The sequence below is a fragment of the Zea mays genome, chromosome 10 (genome assembly GCF_902167145.1).
Source record: "Zea mays cultivar B73 chromosome 10, Zm-B73-REFERENCE-NAM-5.0, whole genome shotgun sequence".
NCBI lineage: Eukaryota > Viridiplantae > Streptophyta > Magnoliopsida > Poales > Poaceae > Zea > Zea mays.
Window position 1 is genome coordinate 81,768,700 of NC_050105.1, and position 24,238 is coordinate 81,792,937.

Below are 24,238 nucleotides of genomic sequence, written 5' to 3' on the forward strand. Positions count from 1 at the left end.
GTTCAACTCGTTTCAATTTTGTCGCGATCTAAGCTAACATGTCGGCTCGATTTGTTAACAAGGCAGCTCGAGCTAGGCTCGAGCCACTCAAATGAGCTAATATTTATCCGTAAAACAAAGACTACAGTTTATTAGTTGAACTAATAAGTGATGAATGATGTTAATAAGTGAATTGTGTTAATTTGGTGTTAAATTGACGTGATATAAGGTATTGTAAGTATTATACTCGTATGTAGTGTTAAATTGGTATTGAATTTACTAGCAATTGATTATATATAATGTTTTTTATGTTATGGCCCGTGAGTTAAACGAGCCAGCTCGAACTCGAACTCAGCCAAACTGAACTGGCTCAATATCCAACGATATCCAACATCACTGGACGTTGGGACCATACTAGTGAGGCAACCTGGGAACAAGAGGTTCAAGCTGCTACATCATCAGACACCAGTTCATTCATTGCACAAATTGCTTCAGGGAGATAGTTTTAGCTCTTCAAAGAAGAGCGCAAAATGCTAGCAGCAACCACTGTCTACAAAAATCTGTTGCGGGGGGCCAAATGGCGCATCACCAGTCTCATTTTCGCAGTTCTTGTGGGGAATGTAAGTACTTTAAAACCAGTACTACCGACTGCTGGCGATATCCTATTTCATTTCCGACCCAAAAAAAGAAGAGAGGAAGTGCTAAATGAAACCAACGAAGCACGCGCCCGCCAAGGAAAAACACAGCCGCGGATAGATCATCTTCAATAGGTGTCTGGACTTGCTGATGATGACACTGATAGTCAGCTGGCACCCAAACTGCAGACCGATAAATCAAGTGATGATCAGCACCCCCGTACAATACAAGAACACGGAATGGCCATAATCTCATTTAAGTATTTGCAGATGGCAACCAGGGGTGCAGACCTTGACTTGATCCAGTGAGGCGCAGGGTCTCTCATCTTCGACGCCTCTGCGCCTTCCATTGCTTCAGGACGTGCTGTATGGCTTCCGTTACGCTGGCCTTGCGGTTCTCCCTGTTGTTCCAGAGCTCGGACACCACGTAGCTGCCGCTAGCGTTGTACTCGTTGATCTCTAGCAGCGCGGTAGCCACGGCCTCGTAGACCTTCTCGCCGAGCTGCTTCTTCAAGCCCGCCAGCTTCTCATCCTTGTCATCGATGATTTGCTGAAACGTAACACGTCAACGTCAGGTTAGTGTTGCCAGTTTTTTTCCCCATGATGCGAGAGCGATGCGTCCTCTCGGAGTGACTGATTAATTAACGAAGTTAATTTGAGGCTTGAACTGGCACTAAGCTACATTTGAAACAGATGACGATGGTAGGGCGACGGCGACGTACTGATATTGCTAGGTGTTGCAAGAAAATTTGGAGGGAGATAAAAGAGATGTGCGTTCGTTCCATTGGGCATTTACCTCTTTAGTTGAGCCTGTGGTCACTATCTTGAAAGGATGCCAATTAGGGTCCTTCAGATGCTCTTGCCACAGGGAGACGAGTTCAGCGGCTTTCATTTCGGCGTCTTGTCCGTACCTCTGCTTGCAGGACAGAACGAAGGGCTTCTCGTCCAGCTCACCCATCCTCTTGATCCCAATGTTGCTACGAGGACCTAACATATCTGTCAAACCCTGCAAAATATCCACACGAACTCTCTGAGGCAACAGGCAAGAGTGCAAAGGAAAGGAAGGGTTATTTGAAGGAACCGAATCCTTAAGATGGCGTGGATCCAAACACAATTAAATTTGGGAGAATGCATATCTAAGGCGAGGGGGTGTTTGGAACTGCTCGGCTCCAAAAAAAATTGGTGGAATAGGTCATTAGATGTTTTAGAAAATTGTGGAGCTCAAGTTGTTAACTTATACAAGACATTTAGATAAGGTATTTTTGTTTATTATTTAGATTAGAAATATTTTTTAAACTTTTTACAATTTATATTATAAACTACAGTCCCAAACACCCCCTAAGGTATGTTTCTGCAGATTTTCTAAAATATATATACTAGCATATGGTGTTACCGTGATCAACTCTTTCTTGGCATCTTGAATCTCATCGTTGGTCATCCTATGTTTAACAACAAGAGTTTGGTTGAGAGCTTCCAGGTCTTCCATCTCTTCGATCCTTTCGTTCAGTTCTGCTGTCAGCTCCTCAGAACGTTTCTTCACATCCACGCCTTCTCCCGCCATGTGTTTCACCACCTCCAGTTTGCCTTTAAGCTGCTCGATATCCAGCTCCAGCTTCTGCTTCTCGTCCACCTGCCTCTCTAGCTGCAGGATTCTGTTGAGAGCGTCCTCCTTCTCTTTCTGTTTGAGATTTGGCACCCAAATTAAGTTTCGGGTGGGTGAAAACTAAAAGAAAAAAAAAACTCAATGGTAGCAACAAAGAAAAAGGAAGTGTGTGCGTACCTTATGTTTCTCAAGAAGCTGTAGCGCCCGTTCGTCAGCTCTCTGTTGCTCAATTCTAGCCATGTTGAGGGAATCATTTTGGTCAGCATTCTGCAGGGAAATAAGTACAAAAGATAGGTATCGATAAAAAATGAATCATTATTGGTAGGATTATGAATACAATTCAGGAACTTTCTGAAATGTGACAGTGATAGAGAAGACGTGTACAAAAAAACAGTAGCACCAATAGGAATGGGATTCACCCGTACCTTTTTCCTCTCTTCCTCCAGTTTTCTTCTTTCCATGTCAGTTTGAGCGACTAGTTCATTTAGTTCCCTGGACCTCCTCTGGATGTTGCTCTCTTTCTCAACCAGCTGATTTCTGAGTTCTTCAGTCTCCTGAAAAACCCTCCGTGTATGCTCACGGACAGCAGACTGCATATTCCTCATTTCTGTGAAAAAAAGGTTAGATGAAAATACAATAGTTACAACCATTTTAGGCAATGTAAATGAGCATACCATCCAAAAAACTGTGACAGGACATTTCACAACTGGAACTCGATGTGTATACCTTCATTATAACGTTTGTGCAGCAAATCGCTCTCTTCCATGGCTTTCTGAAGGGAGAGATTCATTTGGTTACACTTGCACTCCAGTTCCTGCAGGTACTTGCTTTTAGCGGTGATCTGTCGAGCCAGACTATCTATGAGGTTGTCAGTCTTGCTGGACATCTCCTGCTCCAGTTCAGACACCGTCTTCAGGTCACCATTCGCTGACAAGAACCTACCGACTGGGTCATCCGATCTGTAATCCTCTTCCTTTGCTAGCCATCCAAACACTTGCTCTACGTGTCCCTTCGTCTCCTTCCAGTCCTGTTTACCCAAGCGCCGTGACTTGAAACAGTTCTGGAATGCCAAGGCGTTCTTGAACCCGATCCAATCCTTGGTGAACAGAACAACGACGTAGCCGGCATACCCATCGGCACCGCACACGGCAGTGATCTGCACGGGTTTGAACTCAGCTAGCTGCTCCATCAGTGTAGCTCCACCCTCCTGGGCTTGTCCGGCCGGGACGTTCGCGAGGACGCCCGTCCAGGGCCAAACGAACGCTTCCTGGTCCTGCGCCGGCTTCGGCGCGTTGCTTAGCGCGATGGCCTGCCATGCTGGCAGTGTGGCCGCCGCGTCGGCGTGGTCCTCCTTGAGAAGTTTCGCCAGGGCCTGGTGGTTCGCCTTCACCTTCGCGGCACGGTTGGATGCGCCCACCCCGACGGCGTGCTGGAGCAGCTCGCTGTAGCGGTAGTCCTGCTTCTTCTTCCCCGGACAGAACGGGCACCTGAACCTGTCGCTGCCCAGCCTCGCCACGAACTTGCCGGACTTGAGGTCCGAGTACGACTTGTCGGCGTAGTCGTCGATATCTGTCTCGCTTAGCTCTGACGACTCGTCAGAGCTGCAGTCCATTGCAGACCTGAGAGAAATACAGATATCCAGGTCAGAACATTTTTAGCTTGGGTAGCGAGTGCTGCATCTTTGTTCAGTAGTGGCTGAAACCTACATCCATAGTGAGCATTAGCAATGATCAGAAACATGAACATTTGCATTGAGCTTGAGCGCTAAAACAGTGGGTATCCTTTCTCTATTCTCTAGCACTAAAATCTCAACCATGACCAACTAAGACTGGTTTGTGTACGCAATGTTCAGACACACACACACCAAAGGAAGCATGAGTACAGCTGAGGTCTCCATTATTACGTCAGTATGCATTAGCTGCGGTGCTTATGTACAATGTCCAGGTGAGGTCTCCATTATTAATACTCTCTCCGTTCTTTTTTTTTATTTATCGCGGTTTAGTTTAAAAATAAATTAGAAGGTGACAAATATTCGAGAACGGACCATTACAATTAACGTTTGAATTAGCGTTATTCAAGCATTGGTGGAGGTGGAGACAGAGACGAAAGGAAACACATAGGAAAACTATAAGCTGGCTAACAATCGCAACACCCCAAGGCCCAGCACACAAAGTATTGCACCTCCCAGTCCCACCCTCGACGACAGGGGCAGCAAACGCCCCCGATGAGCCAATCTCGCGAACAACTCGCGCTGCTGGTGAGAGCAGCAGGCAGCAGCCACGGCGAGTGGTAGGGGTTCCCCGGGCCCCAGCGCGCACTTGCTTCGGGCACGGGTTTGTAGGGATGGAACGGAGGGCGAAAACCCGGCAGCAAGTACGACGCTTCGGATACGAATACGATGGGCGGGGGCCGCCGGGCGTGGCATCCCATCGATCATGAGGACGAATCGAAACGAAATGATCGGAAGCACCGTAGCGAAAACAAAACGAGGGGGAAGGGGCCTGGGTTCGCCACGAGTCCACGACCAACTCACTCACCGGCAAGCAGACGTTAGATGGATCGCTGTCCTCCCTCTAGGCCCGGCTCGGCTCTTGCGGTGGAGAAGAAGAAGAAGCAGGCAGGGGAGGGTCGCAGTCTCGCAGAGATGTGATGGTCTGACGGAGAAGTGGAGGTGGGGTTTTGTCTGCTCCCTCCGTCTTTTCGTTTCGCTCCGCTGCCTTCATAGCCAGGCAGGCAGGCAGGCCACGCAAATGGGAGGCCGCTCACCTGGCCCGTGTCTCACTGGCGATATGGGCCCAGAGCGCGGCCACCGGCCAGCCTCTTCCACTTCGCGGCCGGGGCGCTCGAGACTCGGCAGTCGGCACTCGGAAGGGATTGTTGCGTTCGCCGCAGACGGAGAGGCAGGCAGAGGGCGCGCGTGATGTCACCCACACCCGCTGGCGCTGCGTCCAACCACTCCAGCGTTCGCAGCATGCAGAGGAGCGAGCTCGGGCAGAGCCACGACCCACGACCACGATTCACACATAGGGCCACTTTAAAAATATCGATAATTTTTTTAATTATTATTAATATCAGCTTAAAATCATTAAACTTAATATTGACCTACATAATTATAAACCATCTTTTTTTGTTTTAGATTAGTATTAATTGTTTAAATTGAAGATAAAGGAGATATTAATCATAAAACTAATGATTTATATTATATTTATTTTATTTACTCATGTAAAATTCTAGAAAAAACAAGATATAATTTGTAAAAAAAAATACGGCAGACCAGTAAGGCGCGCCATAGGGTGTGCCGCGTGGTGCTTTTTTTGCCGTTGAGGTCGACGGTAGCATGATGGTTCGTGCTAAACACGATGGAATAAGAGGATTTAGACAGGTTCGGATCATCGAAATGCGTAACATTTTACATTTTACGTCTGTGTGATGTGGAGATGAATTTCTCTAAGTTATTGTAAATGTCTGAGGAGATAGAAATGCTCTATCCGACTACGGGGGTCCGATCGTCTCCGTTCGGGTGTCCCACCGACTTATAGAACGACTGGATTAGGTCACATACAAAACAGACTTTCTGCGTGTCTGGGTAACTGTTCGGACAACCACGTGACGCTGAGATCTATCTTCTCGAAAGTGACTGCAACAACACGTCGGCACCTTGGACTCTCATCCTGTGGCGACTTCGAGTTTGAGCTCACCGCCTAGCCTACAAGATCAACCACCTGGTCACATTTAGGCCCTATGAGGACTCCCCACAACAGGGATATATATTTTATTTTTATTAGGTTTTTATTATCTTAATTTAGATATTAGTTTATATTTAATTTTTATGAATAGTAGTACAATGAATTAATCAACTTTAGAGCTAGTCTGGGAGCGAGAAAAATGGAGGGACTAAATTCTCATTATTTTTTTAGATAATGGGAAAAGGAGTTCCCCACCTTGGGCCTGACGGCTTACGACAAGGTTGCAACAACAACAACGACACAGACAAGAGCAGTATCACAAAAGCCACATGCGGCAAATCAAGCCCAAACGCAGTTGGGAAAATAGCAACATAAAGTTAAAGGATCTGATTGTTAAAGCGCCAACCGAACGAGGCAAAGATCTGCATAACTGTAGACTCCAATCTTCTGCAGACATCTTTGATCCAGGCTCTATCTTCCTCACGCCTTTGAAGGAGCGCCCAAAGACGACACCAATAGGTTCCTCTGAAAAGCACCTGCATATATGTTTTTGGTGAACACTTATCGTATCATTTCTACTTAACCAAATTGCCCAACATATAGCAAGTACACCCGTTAACATTTTGGTACGATGAGAGGTTTCAATGTTAAGTAACCAGTTATATTGTAAATCACTAACATTAATCGGTTCTCTAATACCAAAGGTAACATGGATAGCTCGCCATATGAACTTAGCAAAATGACAGTCAAATAAAAGATGTTGAATAGTTTCCTTCTTGGAGCAAAACACACAATTTTTATTCTCGTTCCAATTTCGTTTCACTAAGTTGTCTTTTGTGAGAGTTACTCCTCTTTTGAGATACCAAAAATTTTTTTGATTTTGAGGGGAATTTTGAGTTTCCATATGGTAGTATCATGTCTTACTTGAGTGTTGCCAATCAAAACATTATACATTGATTGAACACTAAACAAGTTATTTTGGTGAAGGCTCCACCTGAACTTATCAACCTCTTCATCTAAGCTGGTGTTTGTTCAAAATTAAATAAGAAGGTGAATTTAAGGGGTGTTTGGTTTCTAGGGACTAATTTTTAGTCCCTACATTTTATTCCACTTTAGTTACAAAATTATCAAATATAGAAACTAAAACTCTATTTTAGTTTCTATATCTGTCAATTTATATACTAAAATGGAATAAAATGAAGAGACTAAACATTAGTCTCTAGAAACCAAACACCTCCTTAGTCACTCTAGTTCCCTCTAATTTTATGACTTCCAAATTAGCCCTTAGAGGAGCGATAAAATTGGAGAGAATTGTAGAGGCTAAAATATTCTTCTTATTCAAAGCTAGAATCTTCTTCTTATTCAAAGGAATTTTAGCGTTGGCTATACATGTCATTGCAGCCTAAGCGTTGGCTATACATGTTCATTTGGACATGTCATTTCAGCTTAGCTCAAACACGACCAAGCACGTCACAATTTTTAATTAGGCCAGGTATGACACGCTTCAGTTGTCATGTCGTACCATGCCAGCGAGAGCGGGCCAGGGCTACAACATGGCTACTGTTACACATGTTTTGGCGTGAATAGTGTTGTCTTGTGTCTGTATCTAATCTAAGTTATTAAAACCTTACCCTTTTTAGACGCCTCCCTGCGCTTCACGGGACATTTGCCCATCACGAGTCGACGTGCGTCGGAGAAATCTCTTTTCCCTTCAAGCAGGCACTTCTCGCTTTACGATGCTTTTGCAGCCCGACACATGGTCGCACACTGAGTGGGAGCTAGAAACATGCTGTTCGCACGATTGAGGAGGCATCGCCGCATGGGCGAGGCTGTCTAGTGATAGCGATGGTGTCGGGTACCATAATTAGAGATATCCCCAACACTCCTAAACACGGCTGGTAACCACCATCAACACAAACCGCAAAGACTGATGGGCGCGGTTCAGGTCAAGGCCTCGTCTACCAAGGGACGCGATCTCGCCTCGCCCGAGCCCGGCCTCGGGCGGGAACAGTAGTCCCGGACGAATTCACGCCTCGCCCGAGGGCCTCCTCAGGCAGTGGGCGCACCCTCGGCTCGCCTGAGGCCCAGCTCGGGCAGGCTTCGTCGAGAAGCAACCTTGGCCAAATCGTCTCTCCAACCGACCGTATCGCAGGCGCATTCAATGCGAGGATCGCCTGACACCTTATCCTGACACGCGCGCCTCAGTCGGCAAGGTCGAAGTGACCGCAGTCACTTCGCCCTTTCGCTGACCGATCTGACAGGAAAATAGCACCGCTCACCCCACTCTGACTGTTGTGCCAGCCACCCGGGCAAGGCTGACAACAGCAAGTTCAGCCTCAGGCGCAACAGGAAGCTCCGCCTCGCCCGACCTTAGGCCTCGGCCTCGGGAGAAGGTCTCCGCCTCGCTCGACCCCAGGGCTCGGCCTCAACCTCGGCCTCGGAAGGTGGTCTCCGCCTCGCCCGACCCCAGGGCTCGGCCTCAACCTCGGCCTCGGGAGGAATCGCGTCCTCGCCCAACCCCGGCCTCGGCCTCAGGAGAAGTCTCCACCTCGCCCGACCTTAGGCTCGGACCGACCGCGCCACGGGGGATACATCATTACCCTACCCCTAGCTAGCTCAGGCTACGGGGGAACAAGACCAGCGTCCCATCTGGCTCGCCCCGGTAACAAGTAATGATGGTTCCCCGCGTGCGTCCATGACGATGGTGGTTCTCAGCCCCCTACGAAAGCAAGGAGACGTCAGCAAGATCCCAGCAGCACCGACAGCTATGCTTCTACAGGGCTCAGGCACTTCTTCGACGGCCACGTTACCGCGTACACAGGGCTCTAGCACCTCTCCGACAGTCACGTTGGCATGTACACAGGGCTCAGGCACCTCTCTGCCAGACACGTTAGCGCCTAGCTACACCCCCCATTGTACACCTGGACCCTCTTCTTGCATCTATAAAAGGGAGGTCCAGGGCCTTCATGCGGGAAGGTCGCGCGGGGGAACGAGCTAACGAACAGGCTCACTCTCTCTCTCTCGTGAACGCTTGTAACCCCTACTACGAGCACACCCCCTGGTGCGAGATAACACGAGCCGCGTTTCTCCCTTGTGTTCCATCTTGCGCCAACCCATCTGGGCTGGGACACGCAGCGACAAATTTACTCGTCGGTCCAGGGACCCCCCGGGGTCGAAACGCCGACAGTTGGCGTGCCAGGTAGGGGCCTGCTGCGTGTTAACGAACAACTTCCCGTTGAGTTCCAGATGGGTAGTGTTCAGCAACCTCTTCAGCCCGGGACGGTGCTCCGCTTCGGGAGTCTCGAGTTCATGTCCCTCAACGGCAGCTGCGACATGGTACTCCTCCCCCCGCAGCGCGGCAGCAACCACGACGGTCGTCAGCTCGCCCGGCGGCGGTGGACTCGATGGCGTCTTCCCCCGTGGCGGAAGAGCAGCATCCGGGTTTGTCCCGCCACCCTCCTCGCCGCAGGAGGAGGAGACGGGGCAACCGTGGCCAGGCAGGAGGCGGCACCTCGTCGGCTGTCGAACGAGTCGACGACGCCGGCACCCCAGCGGGGGACATGTCGGGCGTTGTCCTCACGCCTGAGACAACGACGGGCGTCGCTTCCCCGCAACATGCCAACCCCAAGCGGGCAGATGACGCCAACACACTCGTGAAGGGCTTGCTGGACGTCAACCTTGTACCTGACATAACGGTGCAGTCTGTCCCCGACGCGACTTTGTCACCGTCCATCGATCGAGAGGTACCGTCCGTTTTCCACCCTGTGCCTTTTAGATTGAGCTTCGATCCACCAAGCGACCCCGCTTCGGTGAGCGCTTTCGTAAAGGCATACCCTAACCTTTTGGGGTACCACATGTGGTCAACCTGGGACCGACTGACGGCCGTCTCAACCTATGGGCCCCTAGGTTCCGAGGAAGAAGACGAGCCCGACTCTGGTTGGGATTTCTCCGGGCTCAGTAATCCCAGTGCCATGCGAGACTTCATGACTGCATGTGACTACTACCTCTCCGATTGCTCCGATGATGGCCACAGCCTTGACGACGAGGGTTGTGGCCCAAGTCGCGAATGTTTCCACGTCGATCTAGGGGGTCACGATGAAGGCAACCACCTCGGTATGCCGGAGGATGACGATCCCCCTGGGCCTGCGCCTCACGTTGACATCCTGCGGGAGCTAGCTGTGGTCCCAGTCCCTGCAGGGGGTCAGGATACACAGCTCGAGCAAATCCGCGAGATGCAGACCAAGCTCGACGAGGAGCAGGGCAACTTGTGCAGCTCCGGCAAAACATCGAGCAGGAGTGAGAGGGCCGAGCACTCGCCGGAGAAGCGCGTCATCGGGCCTGGGACGTCCAGCGCCATATCGTTGACGATGCCATGGCAAGGCTGCCCCCGGCCTCCAGTGGGGTCGGCCAGAATCTGGCTGCAGCGGCAATACTACTCCGAGCAATGCCGGAGCCATGCACCACCGAGGGGCGGCGTATCCAGGGAGAACTCAAGAATCTCCTGGAGGATGCCACGGTCCGACGGGCCGAGAGCTCTGCCTCCTGAAGTCAAGGGTGCCCCCCGAAGCATCGCGCAACGACTTCCCGACTCATGCGGGAGGCCTCGGTCCACACCGGGCGCACGTGGGACGCGACGCCTGCAGCCCCGGATCGCCTCGGCAATGAGCATCACCACCGCGATCGTCGAGCCCGCCTCGACGAGAAGGTGCGCCTAGGCTACCACCCCAGGCATGGGGGACGCTACGACGGTGAGGAGGATCGGAGCCCCTCGCCTGAACCACCAGGTCCGCAAGCCTTCAGTCGGGCCATACGACGGGCACCGTTCCCAGCTCGGTTCCGGGCCCCGACTACCATCACCAAGTACTCGGGGGAAACAAGGCCGGAGTTGTGGCTTGCGGACTACCGGCTGGCCTGCCAGCTGAGAGGAACGGACGACGACAACCTCATCATCCGCAACCTCCCCCTGTTCCTCTCCGACGCCGCCCGGGCCTGGCTAGAGCATCTGCCTCCTGCGCAGATCTCCAACTGGGACGACCTGGTCAAGGCCTTCGCTGGAAACTTCCAGGGCACGTACGTGCGACCTGGGAACTCCTGGGATCTCCGAAGCTGCCGCTAGCAACCAGGAGAATCCCTGCGAGAGTACATCTGACGGTTTTCAAAGCAGCGCACCGAGCTGCCCAGCATCACCGACTCGGATGTCATCGGGGCGTTCCTCGCTGGCACCACTTGCCGCGACCTGGTGAGCAAACTAGGCCGCAAGACTCCCACCAAGGTGAGCGAGTTGATGGACATCGCCACCAAGTTCGCCTCTGGTTAGGAGGCGGTCGAAGCCATCTTCTGGAAGGACAAGCAGCCTCAGGGACGCCAGCAGGAAGACGTCCCCGAGGCGTCCGCCCAGCGTGGCACGAAGAAGAAGGCCAAGAAGAAGTCACAAGCGAAGCGCGATGCCGCCGACGCAAATCTTGTCGCTGCTGCCGAGCACAGGAACCCTCGGAAGCCTCCCAGAGGGGCCAACCTGTTCGACAAGATGCTCAAGGAGTCGTGCCCCTATCACCAGGGTCCCGTCAAGCACACCCTTGAGGACTGCGTCATGCTTCGGCGCTACTTCCATAAGGCTGGGCCCCCGGCGGAAGGTGGCAAAGGCCAAGGCAACGACAAGAAGGAGGGCGACAAGGCAGAGGAGTTCCCCGAGGTCCACGGCTGTTTCATGATCTACGGTGGGCAAGTGGCGAACACCTCGTCTCGGCATCGCAAGCAGAAGCGTCGGGAGGTCTGCTCGGTAAAGGTGGCGACACCAGTCTACCTAGACTGGTCCAACAAGCCCATCACCTTCGACCAAGGCGACCACCCTGACTGCGTGCCGAGCCTAGGAAAGTACTCGCTCGTCGTCGACCCCGTCGTCGGCAATGCCAGGCTCACCAAGGTCCTCATGGACGGGGGCAACAGCCTCAACATCATCTACGCCGAGACCCTCGGGCTCTTGGGGATCAATTTGTCCACGATCCGGGCGGGTGCGGCGCCCTTTCACGGGATCATCCCCGGGAAGCGTGTCTTGCCCCTTGGACAACTCGATCTGCCCGTCTGCTTCGAAACTCCCTCCAACTTCTGCAGGGAAACCCTCACGTTCGAGGTGGTCGGGTTCCGAGGAACCTACCACGCGGTGCTGGGGAGACCGTGCTACGCCAAGTTCATGGCCGTCCCCAACTACACGTACCTCAAGTTCAAGATGCCAGGCTCCAACGGGGTCATCACTGTCGGATCCACGTACCGACACGCGTACGAATGCAACGTGGAGTGCGTGGAGTATGTTGAGGCCCTCGCCGAGTCCAAGGCCCTCATCGCCGACCTAGAGTGCCTCTCGAAGGAGGTGCCTGATACGAAGCGCCACACCGGCAACTTCGAACCGGCTGAGGCGGTTAAGTCCGTCCCTCTTGACCCCATCAACGATGCCTGCAAGCAAGTCTGGATCGGCTCCGAGCTCGACCTCGAATAGGAAGCAGTGCTCATCGACTTTCTCCGCGCAAACGCCGAAGTTTTTGCGTGGAGTCCTTCGGACATGCCCGACATACCGAGGGATGTCGCCGAGCACTCACTGGATATCCGAGCCGGTGCTCGACCCGTGAAGCAGCCTCTGCGCCGTTTTGACGAAGAAAAGCGCAGAGCCATAGGCGAGGAGGTCCACAAGCTGATGGCTGCAGGGTTCATCAAAGAGGTATTCCATCCCAAATGGTTAGCTAACCCTGTGCTTGTAAAAAGAAAGGTGGGAAGTGGAGGATGTGCGTAGACTACACTGGTCTAAACAAAGCATGTCCGAAGGTTCCCTACCCTCTGCGTCGCATCGATCAAATTGTGGACTCCACTGCTGGGTGCGAAACCCTGTCATTCCTCGACGCCTTTTCAGGTTATCACCAAATCAAGATGAAAGAGTCCGACCAGCTCACGACTTCTTTCATCACACCTTTTGGCATGTACTGTTATACTACTATGCCATTTGGCTTGAGGAATGCAGGTGCGACATACCAAAGGTGCATGAACCACGTGTTCGGAGAGCGCATCGGCCGAACGGTCGAGGCTTACGTCGATGACATCGTTGTCAAGACGAGGAAAGCCTCCGACCTCCTCTCCGACCTTGAAACGACATTCAAGTGTCTGAGAACGAAGGGCGTGAAGCTCAATCCCGAGAAGTGTGTCTTCGGAGTCCCCCGAGGCATGCTCCTGGGGTTCATCGTCTCCGAGCGGGGCATCGAGGCCAACCCGGAGAAAATCGTGGCCATCACCAACATGGGGCCTATCAAAGATTTGAAAGGAGTACAAAGGGTCATGGGATGCCTTGCGGCTCTGAGCCGCTTCATCTCGCGCCTCAGCGAAAAAGGCCTACCCTTGTACCGCCTCTTAAGGAAGGCCGAGCGCTTCACTTGGACCCCCGAGGCTGAGGAAGCCCTCGGAAACTTAAAGGCGCTCCTTACAAATGCGCCCATCTTGGTGCCCCTCCGCTGCGGGAGAAGCCCTCTTGATCTACGTAGCCGCAACCACTCAGGTGGTCAGCGCCGCGATCGTAGTCGAGAGACGAGAAGAAGGGCATGCACTGCTCGTTCAGAGGCCGGTCTACTTCATCAGTGAAGTGCTATCTGAGACCAAGATCCGCTACCCGCAAATTCAGAAGCTACTGTACGCAGTAATTCTGACGCGGCGAAAGTTGCGACACTACTTCGAGTCTCATCCGGTGACTGTGGTGTCATCCTTCCCCCTGGGGGAGAACATCCAGTGCTGAGAGGCCTCGGGTAGGATAGCAAAGTGGGCAGTGGAGCTCATGGGTGAAACACTCTCATTCGTCCCTCGGAAGGCCATAAAATCCCAAGTCTTGGCGGATTTCCTAGCGGATTTCCTGGCGGAATGGGTCGACACCCAATTGCCAACAGCTCCGATCCAACCGGAACTTTGGACCATGTACTTCGATGGGTCGCTGATGAAAACGGGAGCAAGTGTTGGCCTGCTCTTCATCTCACCCCTCGGGAAACATCTCTGCTACGTGCTACGCCTCCATTTTCTGGCGTCAAACAATGTGGCCAAGTACGAGGCTCTGGTTAACGAGTTGTGCATCGCCATCGAGCTAGGGGTTCGGCACCTCGACGCTCGTGGCGACTCACAGCTTGTCATTGACCAAGTCATGAAGAACTCCAACTGTCGCGACCGGAAGATGGAGGCCTACTGCGACGAAGTTCGGCGCCTGGAAGACAAGTTCTACGGGCTTGAGCTCAACCCTATCGCTCGACGGTACAACGAGACTGCGGATGAGCTGGCTAAGATAGCCTCAGGGCGGACAACGGTTCCCCCGGATGTCTTCTCCAGAGACATACATCAACCCTCCGTCAAGATCGACGACACGCCCGAGCCCGAGGAGGCCTCGGCCCAGCCCGAGGTATCCTCGGCCGCCGAGGGTGAGGCTCTACACGTCGAGGGAGAGCAGAATGGGGTCACGCCTAACCCGAACTGGCAGGCCCCGTACCTGGAATATCTCCTCCGAGGAGAGCTATCCCTCGACAAGGTCGAAGCTCGGCGACTAGCGCGGCGTACCAAGTCGTTCGTCTTACTAGGTGATGAAATGGAGTTCTACCACCGCAGCCCCTCAGGCATTCTCCAACGATGCATATTCGTCGCCAAAGGACAGGAGCTATTGCAAGAAATACACTCGGGTGCTTGCGGTCACCATGCAGCACCTCAGGCCCTCGTGGGGAACGCCTTCCGACAAGGCTTCTACCGGCCGACCGCGGTGGACGACGCCACTAGGATTGTACGCTCCTGTCAAGGGTGTCAATTCTACGCGAGACAGACGCACCTGCCCGCTCAGGCCCTGCAGACAATACCCATCACCTGGTCGTTTGCTGTGTGGGGTCTGGACCTCGTCGGTCCCTTGCAGAAGGCACCCGGGGGCTTCTCGCACCTGCTGGTCGCCATCGACAAATTCTCCAAGTGGATCGAGGTATGACCCCTAACCAGCATCAGGTCCGAGTAGGCGGTGGCGTTCTTCACAAACATCATCCATCGCTTTGGGGTCCCGAACTCCATCATCACCGACAATGGCACACAGTTCACTGGGAAGAAGTTCCTGGACTTCTACGAGGACCACCACGTCCGTGTGGACTGGGCCGCCATAGCTCACCCCATGACGAATGGGCAGGTGGAGCGTGCCAACGGTATGATTTTGCAGGGACTTAAACCGAGGATCTACAATGACCTCAACAAGTTTGGCAAGCGATGGATTAAAGAGCTACCCTCGGTGGTCTGGAGTCTGAGGACGACACCAAGCCGAGCCACGGGTTTCTCGTCGTTCTTTCTAGTCTATGGGGCCGAGGCTATCTTACCCACAGACTTAGAATACGGTTCCCCGAGGACAAAGGCGTACGATGACCGAAGCAACTAGGCCAGCCGAGAAGACTCACTGGACTAGCTCGAAGAGGCTCGGGACGTGGCCTTGCTACAATCGGCGCGGTATCAGCAGTCTCTGCGATGCTACCACGCCCGAGGGGTTCGGCCCCGAGGCTTCCAGGTGGTAGACTTGGTACTTCGGCTGCGGCAGGACGCCCAAGGGCGCCACAAGCTTACTCCTCCCTGGGAGGGGCCATTCATCATCGCCAAGATTTTGAAGCCCGGGACATACAAGCTGGCCAACGATCAAGGCGAGGTCTACAGCAACGCTTGGAACATCCAACAGCTACGTCGCTTCTACCCTTAAGATGTTTCAAGTCGTTCATATACCTCGTTCTCTTCACATACACAAATAAAGTCTAACAGTCAAGGAAGGGTCAACCTTGCCTCGGCAAAGCCCGACCCTCCCTCGGGGGCTAGAAGGGGGGAACCCCCTCTGCGTCAAAATTTTCCTCGGAAAAGTTTTCTACCAAAACGACTTTCGTGCTTTCTGATTATATCGATAACAGAATCCTGCAAGCGAGTAAGAGCGCACGTAAGCGGCAAGGTCGACCAAGCCGAGGGACTCATACGCCTCCGGGATACGGATACCTCACTCGTCACCTTCCGCGAAAAGTAACTCTTGCTCGGATAAGCGATTCTGCTACTGACGAACAAGTCTGGATACTCGAAACGAGAGGAAAGGAAACACAACTTTATAACGCGATAATAAGATGTTTAGGCCTCGGCGGCCGCGAAAAACACATGCATCCAAACAAACTACTCCGGCAGAATCAGACATCGCCAGGGGGAGGAGCGGCCCCCTCGGCGTCGTCTCCACCCTCGGCAAGATCTGGCCCGGCCCCAGACGGCGACGCGAGCAGAAGGATCTCCACCTCGGAGGAGGACGCCAGCACCGCCCTTGGGCCCTCACGACTAGGTTCTCCGCAAGGGTTCCGGCCCGAGCAGACACCCCGGCTAGCCGCTCCGTAGCCTCAGCCGGCTGTCCCCCGAGGACCTCAGCCCGGCTCCCGGCGATCTCCACCTCGGAGGAGGATGCCAGCACCGCGCTTGGGCCCTCACGACCAGGTTCTCCGCAAGGGTTCCGGCCCGAGCAGACACCCTGGCTAGCCGCTCCATAGCCTCAGCCGGCTGTCCCCCGAGGACCTCAGCCCGGCTCCCGGCCTCGGCGACGTGACTCCAGGATTGGTCCCGCTCACGGACGACCTAGCCAAGCTCCAGCCGCCGCTGCTGCACCTCCTCGGTCTGGGAAGCCACATGCTCCCAGGCCAACGAAGCCTCTTTTCGAGCCGACTCCGCCTCTGTCCACGCCGACACCGCTGCCTCCGGCTCCAGCTCATCGCAGTGCAGCCGAAGGTTCTAAAACTGAGCAAGAGAGGCCTTGAGTGGCAAGGTCGACCGAGCCGAGGGACTCCTACGCCTCCGGGATACGGATACCTCATTCGTCACCTTCCGCGCAGGGCAACTCACACTCGGTTAAGTGGTTCAGCTAGCCAACAGGCGAGTCCTAGTGCTCGAAATGAGGAAGAAACACGGCTTCACGCCCAAATACCCAGATGTTCAGGCCTCAACAGCCACAATGAACAAACACCCATACTCAGGGTGCCATTACAAACGGAACTCTGGTTCCACTCCCGCGGGTATGAACTACCTCCACACCAGAGAGCCTGCGGGACAACAAACTCCAGGTGGCTCGCCAGCGACCACTGCACCAGCAGCGAAACGACCTCTGCTTTGGGCGGCTAAACAGCAGCAGCGATGACCTCATGGCAGACGCTGCTGCGGAAAGGCCCTCGCCCATGTCCCCACACAAGGGGCGAGGACAAGCCATCAAAGCCAAAGAGCCGGGGGTCCGACCGCAGGTGGCACCGACGGTCTCGTCGGCGGAGAAACCTTCTCTGGCTGCCACCACCTCAGCACCGACGACAGCGGCCACCTGCGCGCCAGCGCCATGCCGACGAACGGCGGCCGCCCCAGCCTGCACCGGTAGATCCTCACTCAAGTCCTCACGGACGGGCCGGCACCGACCTCCGCGCGGAGGCATCATGCTGGAGTGAGGACAAGACAATCCATGAACACGAACGTAGCCCTAGCGGCGTGCGACGCCTTGGACGATCCCCCGGTGCAGTCGGCGACGCGGGGAGGGCCGCAGACATGCCCGACCTGCGCGCGGCGCGACAGTCGCCCGTGCGGTGGACGGACAGCCACGCCCGGACCAAGCGGCAGGAGGCAACATCGGAGGCGGCGCCAGAGCCAGCCGATCCAGCGTGCCAGACAAGCTGCAGCTGACAACGCTCGCGGCCGACCAGGCCCACATTGTCGAAGTTCGCCCCCTCCGCAAGGCCGGTGACAGCAGCCACCCGCGCACGGCACGACCGCCGCCTGGGGCGGAGGACGGACAACTGCACCCTGTCCAAGCAGCAGCAATTCGCCTTCCCCCACATGGCTGGAGGACGCCTCCTCCGCATAGCTGGAGGATGCCCCTCTCCCCCGAGCGCCGGAGGAAGAAGCGGGTCGCCGGCCCACGCGGAGGTAGGCCCCAACTCGCCCCGCCCTCCTTCCCAGCACGGGTGATGAAGATCCTTGAAGCTGAGGGCGGGGCAAAGGCCGCAGCCCGGTTTGCTTCTCCCCACCACCGAACTGGTGGTCATCATCCTGGATGACCATTGGTGAGGGAATGCAACCGGGCTGCATGATGAAAATCCTTGAAGCCGAGCGATGGCTGAAGGGCGCCAACCCCCGCGAGGTCGCGCTCCTCCAACAACAGCAAGACGAAGGCAATGCGGGTGCTCCCCATCCGGGGGCTCGGAAGGTGGAAGGGCGCGATGCATGAGGGGAGTTCGAAGGCATGGCTACCGCCTGGGGGATCGATCCCTTTTTAAAGGCGGCTCTCCCCACTCGCATCCTCAAGCGTCACAGGCAAAGTCTTCACCGACGTGCTCCGGGGTCCTCCCCCTACGACACGGTGGCTGGGTCCCACACGTCATGCAAGCTGACCCAAAACGGAAGAAGCCAAACCACCGCACACGAAGCGTGTAACCGCCCCGCGGTTACAAGCACTTCTCCATCCTCGCCGAAACCAGCGGTCGAAAGGGCAGACCGCCATGCAGGTGGCGTGCAACCGCACCGCGTGGGCGCACCCCTTCGGCTTCGTCGCATCCAGCATGGAGGCCTAGGCCCACACGTCATGTAACCGGCGCGCCGGTTACTACGTGCAAGAAACCACACCGCCACTTGCGCCAATGTCGCGCCTTCTCGACTGCGGAACCAGTGCCGCGACTCGAGGAAACCCTGCGCATGGCCCAACAGTGCCAATCGAGCACAACGATCACGGGTCAGTCAGCTGCGGGAGGAGGCATGACGGTTGATATGGCCAAAAGTGGACCCGCGGTAATGGCGGCAGCAGACGAGCGGAAGCAGCGGCCAAATCGCCTGCAGGCTCGAGCTCCCTCCTGAAGCGGCAGGGGAGCCCTCTCCCACGGCGTGAAGACGACGCGCCCATGTTCCGTTCCTCGAACGACTCGAGCACGCGCAACGGCCGCCCCGCGAACCGCCCGTCCTGTCGCATTAACTCCTCGGCAGGGCAAGCGACACCTTTGGCAGGCGAAGCGGGCGTCGTTTCACCTCCGCCAAGATGACCGCGTCAAAAAAGGTGTGCCACACCGTCTAAATTCATATCCTTTTCCTCTTCCCCTTTTCTCTCTCTTGCTACAGGGACCGGGAAAGGGGATATTTCGAAAGGGATCCTTCTCCGCGAAGGAAGCGGGCCCCGAGCCCTCCTACTGATCAGGGGTTCGAAGGCTGGCCCCTCGGAAGGGTTCGACAGCTGTCCCAGAGCACTCGGGCTCCAAGCCCATTACTGATCAGGGGTTCAAAGGTTGGCCCCTCGGAAGGGTTCAACAGTCGCCCTAGAGCGCCCGGGCTCCGCGCCCACTACTGATCAGGGGTTCGAAGGCTGGCCCCTCGGAAGGGTTCGACAGCCGCCCCAGAGCACGTAGAGTGAGGGATGACTCTGGGTACGTCCGTTACATGGCCGAGGCTCGGGCTACGCTCCCGAGGTACCCTAGGACATTTCTGAGACCAGCAGGAGCGATTTTGTAACGGAATCCCACCAAAAGGAGGCATCGAGCCCTCGGACCCTATCGAACGGGTCCGGGTCCGGCAAATCACCTGCAGGTACTTTTGGAGCGCGCCTCTGGGCCACTGCCGACCCTTATCGAATGGGGCACGGGCGTCCACTTGGATCACCCGTTAGCAACTCACTGGAGACACCATGTTCGGCGCCCTCCAAGGGCAACATCGCGCTTTCCCCCCTTCCTCCTTGTGGAAAGGCGACGAAGGGGCGTATAATAAAAGTCGAGACAGTCCTTGATCGTCCTCTTGCTCCGTGCAGAGGCTCGGGGGCTGCTCTCGCAAACCCGGCTACGGCCAAACCGTTGACAGCGTCAACAAACCAGCCTAAAAACTCGGAACCTGACCATGCACCCGGGCTACGGCCAGGCCGCATGAGGGAACAACCAGGCCGGCTGTTGGAACTTGCTCTCGGTTGCAAGGGGATCCAACAAGGGTGAACAGTGGTGTCAACAGGGCACACGCGCTAGATGGCAAAAGCTCTGTTAATCTGGCCTCTCACGGGCACTGTGCAGGGGTATTTATAGGTACCTGAGCGCGCAGCGCCTTGAGCTAAGGACGCATGTGCCCTCAGCTACCTAGATTATCTCCAGAATATTCCCATAAAGCGGGGTTACAGACCGTAATTACAGGGATGTCTTTACAAATTAGGCCCGTATAGCACGGTGGCCACGCGGGGCCCGTAACGATGGGCCGGATCACACGTGGGCCTCTGAGCTGGACGAGGCTGCACTGTGGGATGCCCTTCGTCGCCAGTCTTCGTTTGGTGCGGTACATGCGAAGGGTGTCCCTGCCTGTTTTGTCTCTGTTAGCTCAGTTGCTGCAGCGAAGACTTCGAGCGAAGGGTGGCGCCTTTGCCTTCGCCCCAACATTTGCCCTCCGAGGGACCAGTTCGACAAAGTCACCTGGTGCCGAAGACGTCGCTAGATGGCGGAGACGCTGCCCTCCCTCGAAGTGGTTCCGCGGGGGTTTTTGATATGACCGTTGATTGACGGCGTACTGTTGGATTGCGGGTTTCCCGAAGCGCCGCGCCCTGCCTATAAAAGGGGGCGGGGGTCGGCGCTTTTTGAACTTCACCTTCCGCGCTCCGCGAAAACCCTAGCCGCCCTTTCCGCCGTCTTGCTGCTCATCTGCCCGCCGCGCTCTTGTTCGCCGGAGATCTGGCTCGAGTGAAGTAGACCGCCCGCCGCCGCCGACGGTACGTAGCGATGCCGTCCTCGTCTTCTTCCGCTGCCGCTACACCGCCGGCCGTTCCCTCGCCGCCAGCCGCCGCCTCGTCTGAGACGCTGAGTAGTTTAATGGCGGAGGAGTTGCGCGCCGGCGATTCTGTTGACTTTGGCGTATCGCGGATGTCGTCAGTCCGCGTGCAAGATATGCAGCGGTTGGGTTACTTCGGCGGCGGAGTTGCTCGAGTCCCGGGGACGGAGGAAGTCCCCGAGCCGGAGGGCGAGTTGGTTGTTTTCGAGGCGTTCTTCGCAGCCGGACTCCGTTTGCCTGCGCACCGATTTGTTGGCGAAGTCCTGCGCAAGTTCAACGTTCAAATACATCAGCTGACGCCGAATGCCATAGTGGCTCTGTCGAAGTACGTCTGGGCGACGACTTCGTACGGCGGACAGCCATCAGTCAAAGTTTTTGCGAAGTATTATTGTTTGCACTGGCAGAAGAGGATGATTGGAGACGAAGTCGCTCAGTTTGGGTCCTGCACGTTCACGCCGAAGACCGGGAAAACCACGATGCAGGTAGTCGAGTTGGTTCCTTGCGCCCGCAACAAGTGGGGCAACTGGAATGAATTTTGGTTTTACGTTGCTGAGGGCACCGTCAAAGGCCATGAGGGACTCCCCGTGTCCGAGATGTGCTCTCATTTTTACTCAGCGTACCCGCCCTTTGAAGTGGCGGAGGAGGATGTGGACGAAGGGGCCCTTCGGTGCGCCGCTGGTCTGAGCAGTGGGCGCGACTTGGTTGAAGAATTCGTGGCGTACGGGGTGTGGCCCTTGGCGCATGGCTGGGCGTTGGGCGAAGTGTGCCCTCGCCAGATGCCTTTCCATGGCGGCAGGGTGGTGCGGAGTCCCGCCTTCGCCCTGAATCTGCAAAACCGCGATCCGACCACCTTTGTGCGTGAGGCGGAGGATGGGGCGGTGCGGCTTGTTGGACGTTACGTGCCGAGGACGGAGGGCCTGCGCAGCTGGGATATCCGCGGGTCGAATGACCGTTTGAACAGGGTTTTTGAATTAAATCAAATGCCATATGACGGCTACCCTGGTCAAGACGATGCAGACCGCCGTGGGAAGAAACCGGCGGTGGAGACTGGAGATGACCCTGCGCCGGCGGCCGCCCCATCCTCTAAAAAGAGAAAATTAGGTACTGCTATGGGAGGACTTGGGGTTTCTGATGGTTTTGCTAGAGAGTTGATGAGGACGTGCGCGGCCCCGGGGGAAAGGATGTCTTCGCCCGAGCTCCGGGAGTCTTCGGCTCGGATGCTGAGGGTTACCGGGGGTTGTTGGCCTAGGAATGCTCCTATCCCCCGCGCGGCTGGCAGGGACTTTTTTACATCTCGCATGGTTCGTGAATGGAGGGTTTTTCCTTACGGGCGGAATATTGCTGCTGTTGTGTCAGCAATGATGGACAAGGATCGCCAGGGAGCTGCACAGAAGCGCCAGGCCGCTGTCAGGCTCGTTGAAGCCAGGCCGAAGAGGCAGCGGGGGTCTGTGAAGGCTGCGGCCCCCGGCGGAGGCCGGCCGCCGCTGGCGGCGAAGTCGGGCGTCCCTGCAGCTAGCAAGGCGCCGGAGGCAACGGCAGGCGCCGGAGGCTCGAAATCGGCGAAGGCGGTGCCGCTGTCCGGCGGAGTGGCGGAGGTCGCGAAGGCGGCGCGAGCGTTGCCGTTGTCGGGCAAACGTGTCGCCGACTTCGCCACTGATATTAGTGTGGAGGACTATCTTGGTGGTAAGTCGTTGGCTCTATTTATTTATTATATATATATATATTTTATTTTTTATTCTTTTTTTTTATTTATTCGTTGGTACGTCGCAGGGTCGGGCGAGGGCCAACTTGCTATGGTTGCGCCTGCCGCGGCGACCACGACGGCTGTCGCAGTGCCAAAGGCGAAGGGCGCGGCTCTTAGCGCCGGGGGCGAGGTGTCAGCCCTCGCGGTTGTCATGGATGAGGCGGGCGCTGCGACCTGCCGGCTGAAGGAGGTGACAGAGGCGCTGAGTCAGGTCCGCTGAGCTGGACTTCGTCCCCCCCTTTTTTTTATCGGCTTGCTAGGGCCGCGGTCTTACGATTGCTCTGCAGGTGGCTGACTTCGCCAGCCGCACTGCGTCGGGGGCCCTCACGGCAGCTGTGGCTGCCGAAGTCGAGAGACTTCGGACACAACATGCTGACGCCATCCGTGAGAAGTCGGCCGCCGACAGCAAGTGTCGCAAGCTGGCGGACAAGGTGGCCACGCTGGAGGGAGAGAAGGCTGACCTCCGGCGCCAGTTGGCGGGGGAGAGGAGGGAGACCAACGAGGCTCTTGTTAAGGCGCAGGCTGCGCAGGCGGAGGCTAACCTGGCACGGGCGGAGGGCAATCTTGCCAGGGAGCGCGCCGAGCAGCTGCAGGAGCGGCTCACCGCCCTGGAGAGCCGCGTGGAGAGGGCCGAGGCCGTGTCGCGCGCGGAGGCGGAGCGGACGCGCCAGCTGCTTGTGGATACATACCGTGGGCTGGGCGCGGGGACCGGTGAGTTCGAAGTGCCGGACCGGGAGCCCGGACTTCGCTGCCTGGAGTGGGTGCAGGAGGAGTTGCAAGCACTCCCCACTGTCATGGAGGGATTTATGGCGTATGCCTCCCTGGTCACCTGCGAGGGGGCGATGAACGCGCTCTCCCGCGAAGGGTGCCGGCACTTCGAGGTCTTCGACCAAGCCGATGAAGATTTTGAGCGAGATATCTTTAAGGTTGAGGACCCCGTGGTGAAGGAATCCGCCGGAGCCCTCTACGACCGGATGTGGGGTCTGCATGGTCGCGAGGTGGTCAGGGAGCGGGCCGAGACGGCGAGGGCGCAGGTAACGTTTTCGTTTGTTTGGTGTTTGTTGGATGTGGGCTGTGTGTGTGTTTGCTGAATTTTGTGTGTTTTGTCTTAGGCGGCGCGTGGCGAGAGGGTGGACGACTTCGGGGCGTTGAACAGCATGTTGTCTGACCCGGAGCCGACCCCGGGGACCGCGGGAAACGCGCCGGGTGCCCCCGCATCCGCTGCGGCCGGCGAAGACCTACCCCCGGAGGTCGCCGAAGGCGCGCCTGATGCCCTCGCAGCCGCTGCGCCGAGTGCTGAAGATCCTGCAGCGGTGGCGGCAGAAGCAGCAGCGGAAACAACGGCGGAGGCTCCCGCAACGTCAGGGTCGTCGCAGGTGGCGTAGTGGGTGTAGAGGGTTAGGGAAATTTGTATATGTTGCTGAATTTTGGTTGCTGCGCAGGTTCAAGATTTTGGGCCTGCGCACACAACCGCTACTACTAAATTTTTGGCGGCTTCGACCGCGGAAGATGGTAATGAATGTGGTGGATCTGCATCTGAGTGTTTTGATTGTGCTGACTCTGGGAGCTCGGTTGAGTGGACTGAGGAGTCGTCGGAGGAGGACTTGGACTATTTTGCGGCCTTGGATGTGGCTGCGGTGGAGGCTTCGCCGTGCGTCGCGGACGCAGGAGATGCGCCAGGTCCTAGTACCGGGCGACGACGACGAAGGGCGATTGCGAAACATAGAGTTAGTGGGGCGGAGGGGGCTCGGCTTCGTGTGAGTGGGGCTGGCCGGCA

At 55.9% G+C, this 24,238-nt stretch overlaps 1 protein-coding gene across 2 annotated transcripts; it reads right to left on the reverse strand.

Moving 5' to 3' along the window:
• Nucleotides 1-430: 430 nt before the first annotated feature.
• On the reverse strand, nucleotides 431-5,207 carry LOC100382110 (putative XH domain family protein). 2 transcript variants are annotated; one of them, XM_035963107.1, is made up of 8 exons: nucleotides 4,755-5,011; nucleotides 2,944-3,919; nucleotides 2,643-2,824; nucleotides 2,395-2,484; nucleotides 2,008-2,292; nucleotides 1,411-1,620; nucleotides 906-1,164; nucleotides 431-797 (listed from the first exon to the last, which is right to left on the reverse strand). In XM_035963107.1, exons 2-7 carry the CDS (start codon nucleotides 3,827-3,829, stop codon nucleotides 937-939), a joined length of 1,881 nt encoding a protein of 626 aa, XP_035819000.1. In that variant the 5' UTR covers nucleotides 3,830-3,919; nucleotides 4,755-5,011; the 3' UTR covers nucleotides 431-797; nucleotides 906-936. The 2 variants fall into 2 exon arrangements, with proteins under 2 accessions (XP_035819000.1, NP_001168342.1); NM_001174871.1 differs by having other exon boundaries at nucleotides 528-797; nucleotides 2,944-3,836; nucleotides 4,755-5,207.
• Nucleotides 5,208-24,238: the final 19,031 nt, after the last annotated feature.

Excerpts from the sequence above, each read along its gene's own strand:
- LOC100382110 (XM_035963107.1), bottom strand. The coding sequence starts at position 3,829 with ATGGACTGCAGCTCTGACGAGTCGTCAGAGCTAAGCGAGACAGATATC. Across the intron at positions 2,825-2,943 it reads GCACAAACGTTATAATGAAG|AAATGAGGAATATGCAGTCT; the intron begins GTATACACATCG and ends TTTTTTTCACAG. Across the intron at positions 1,621-2,007 it reads CCAAGAAAGAGTTGATCACG|GGTTTGACAGATATGTTAGG; the intron begins GTAACACCATAT and ends GATATTTTGCAG.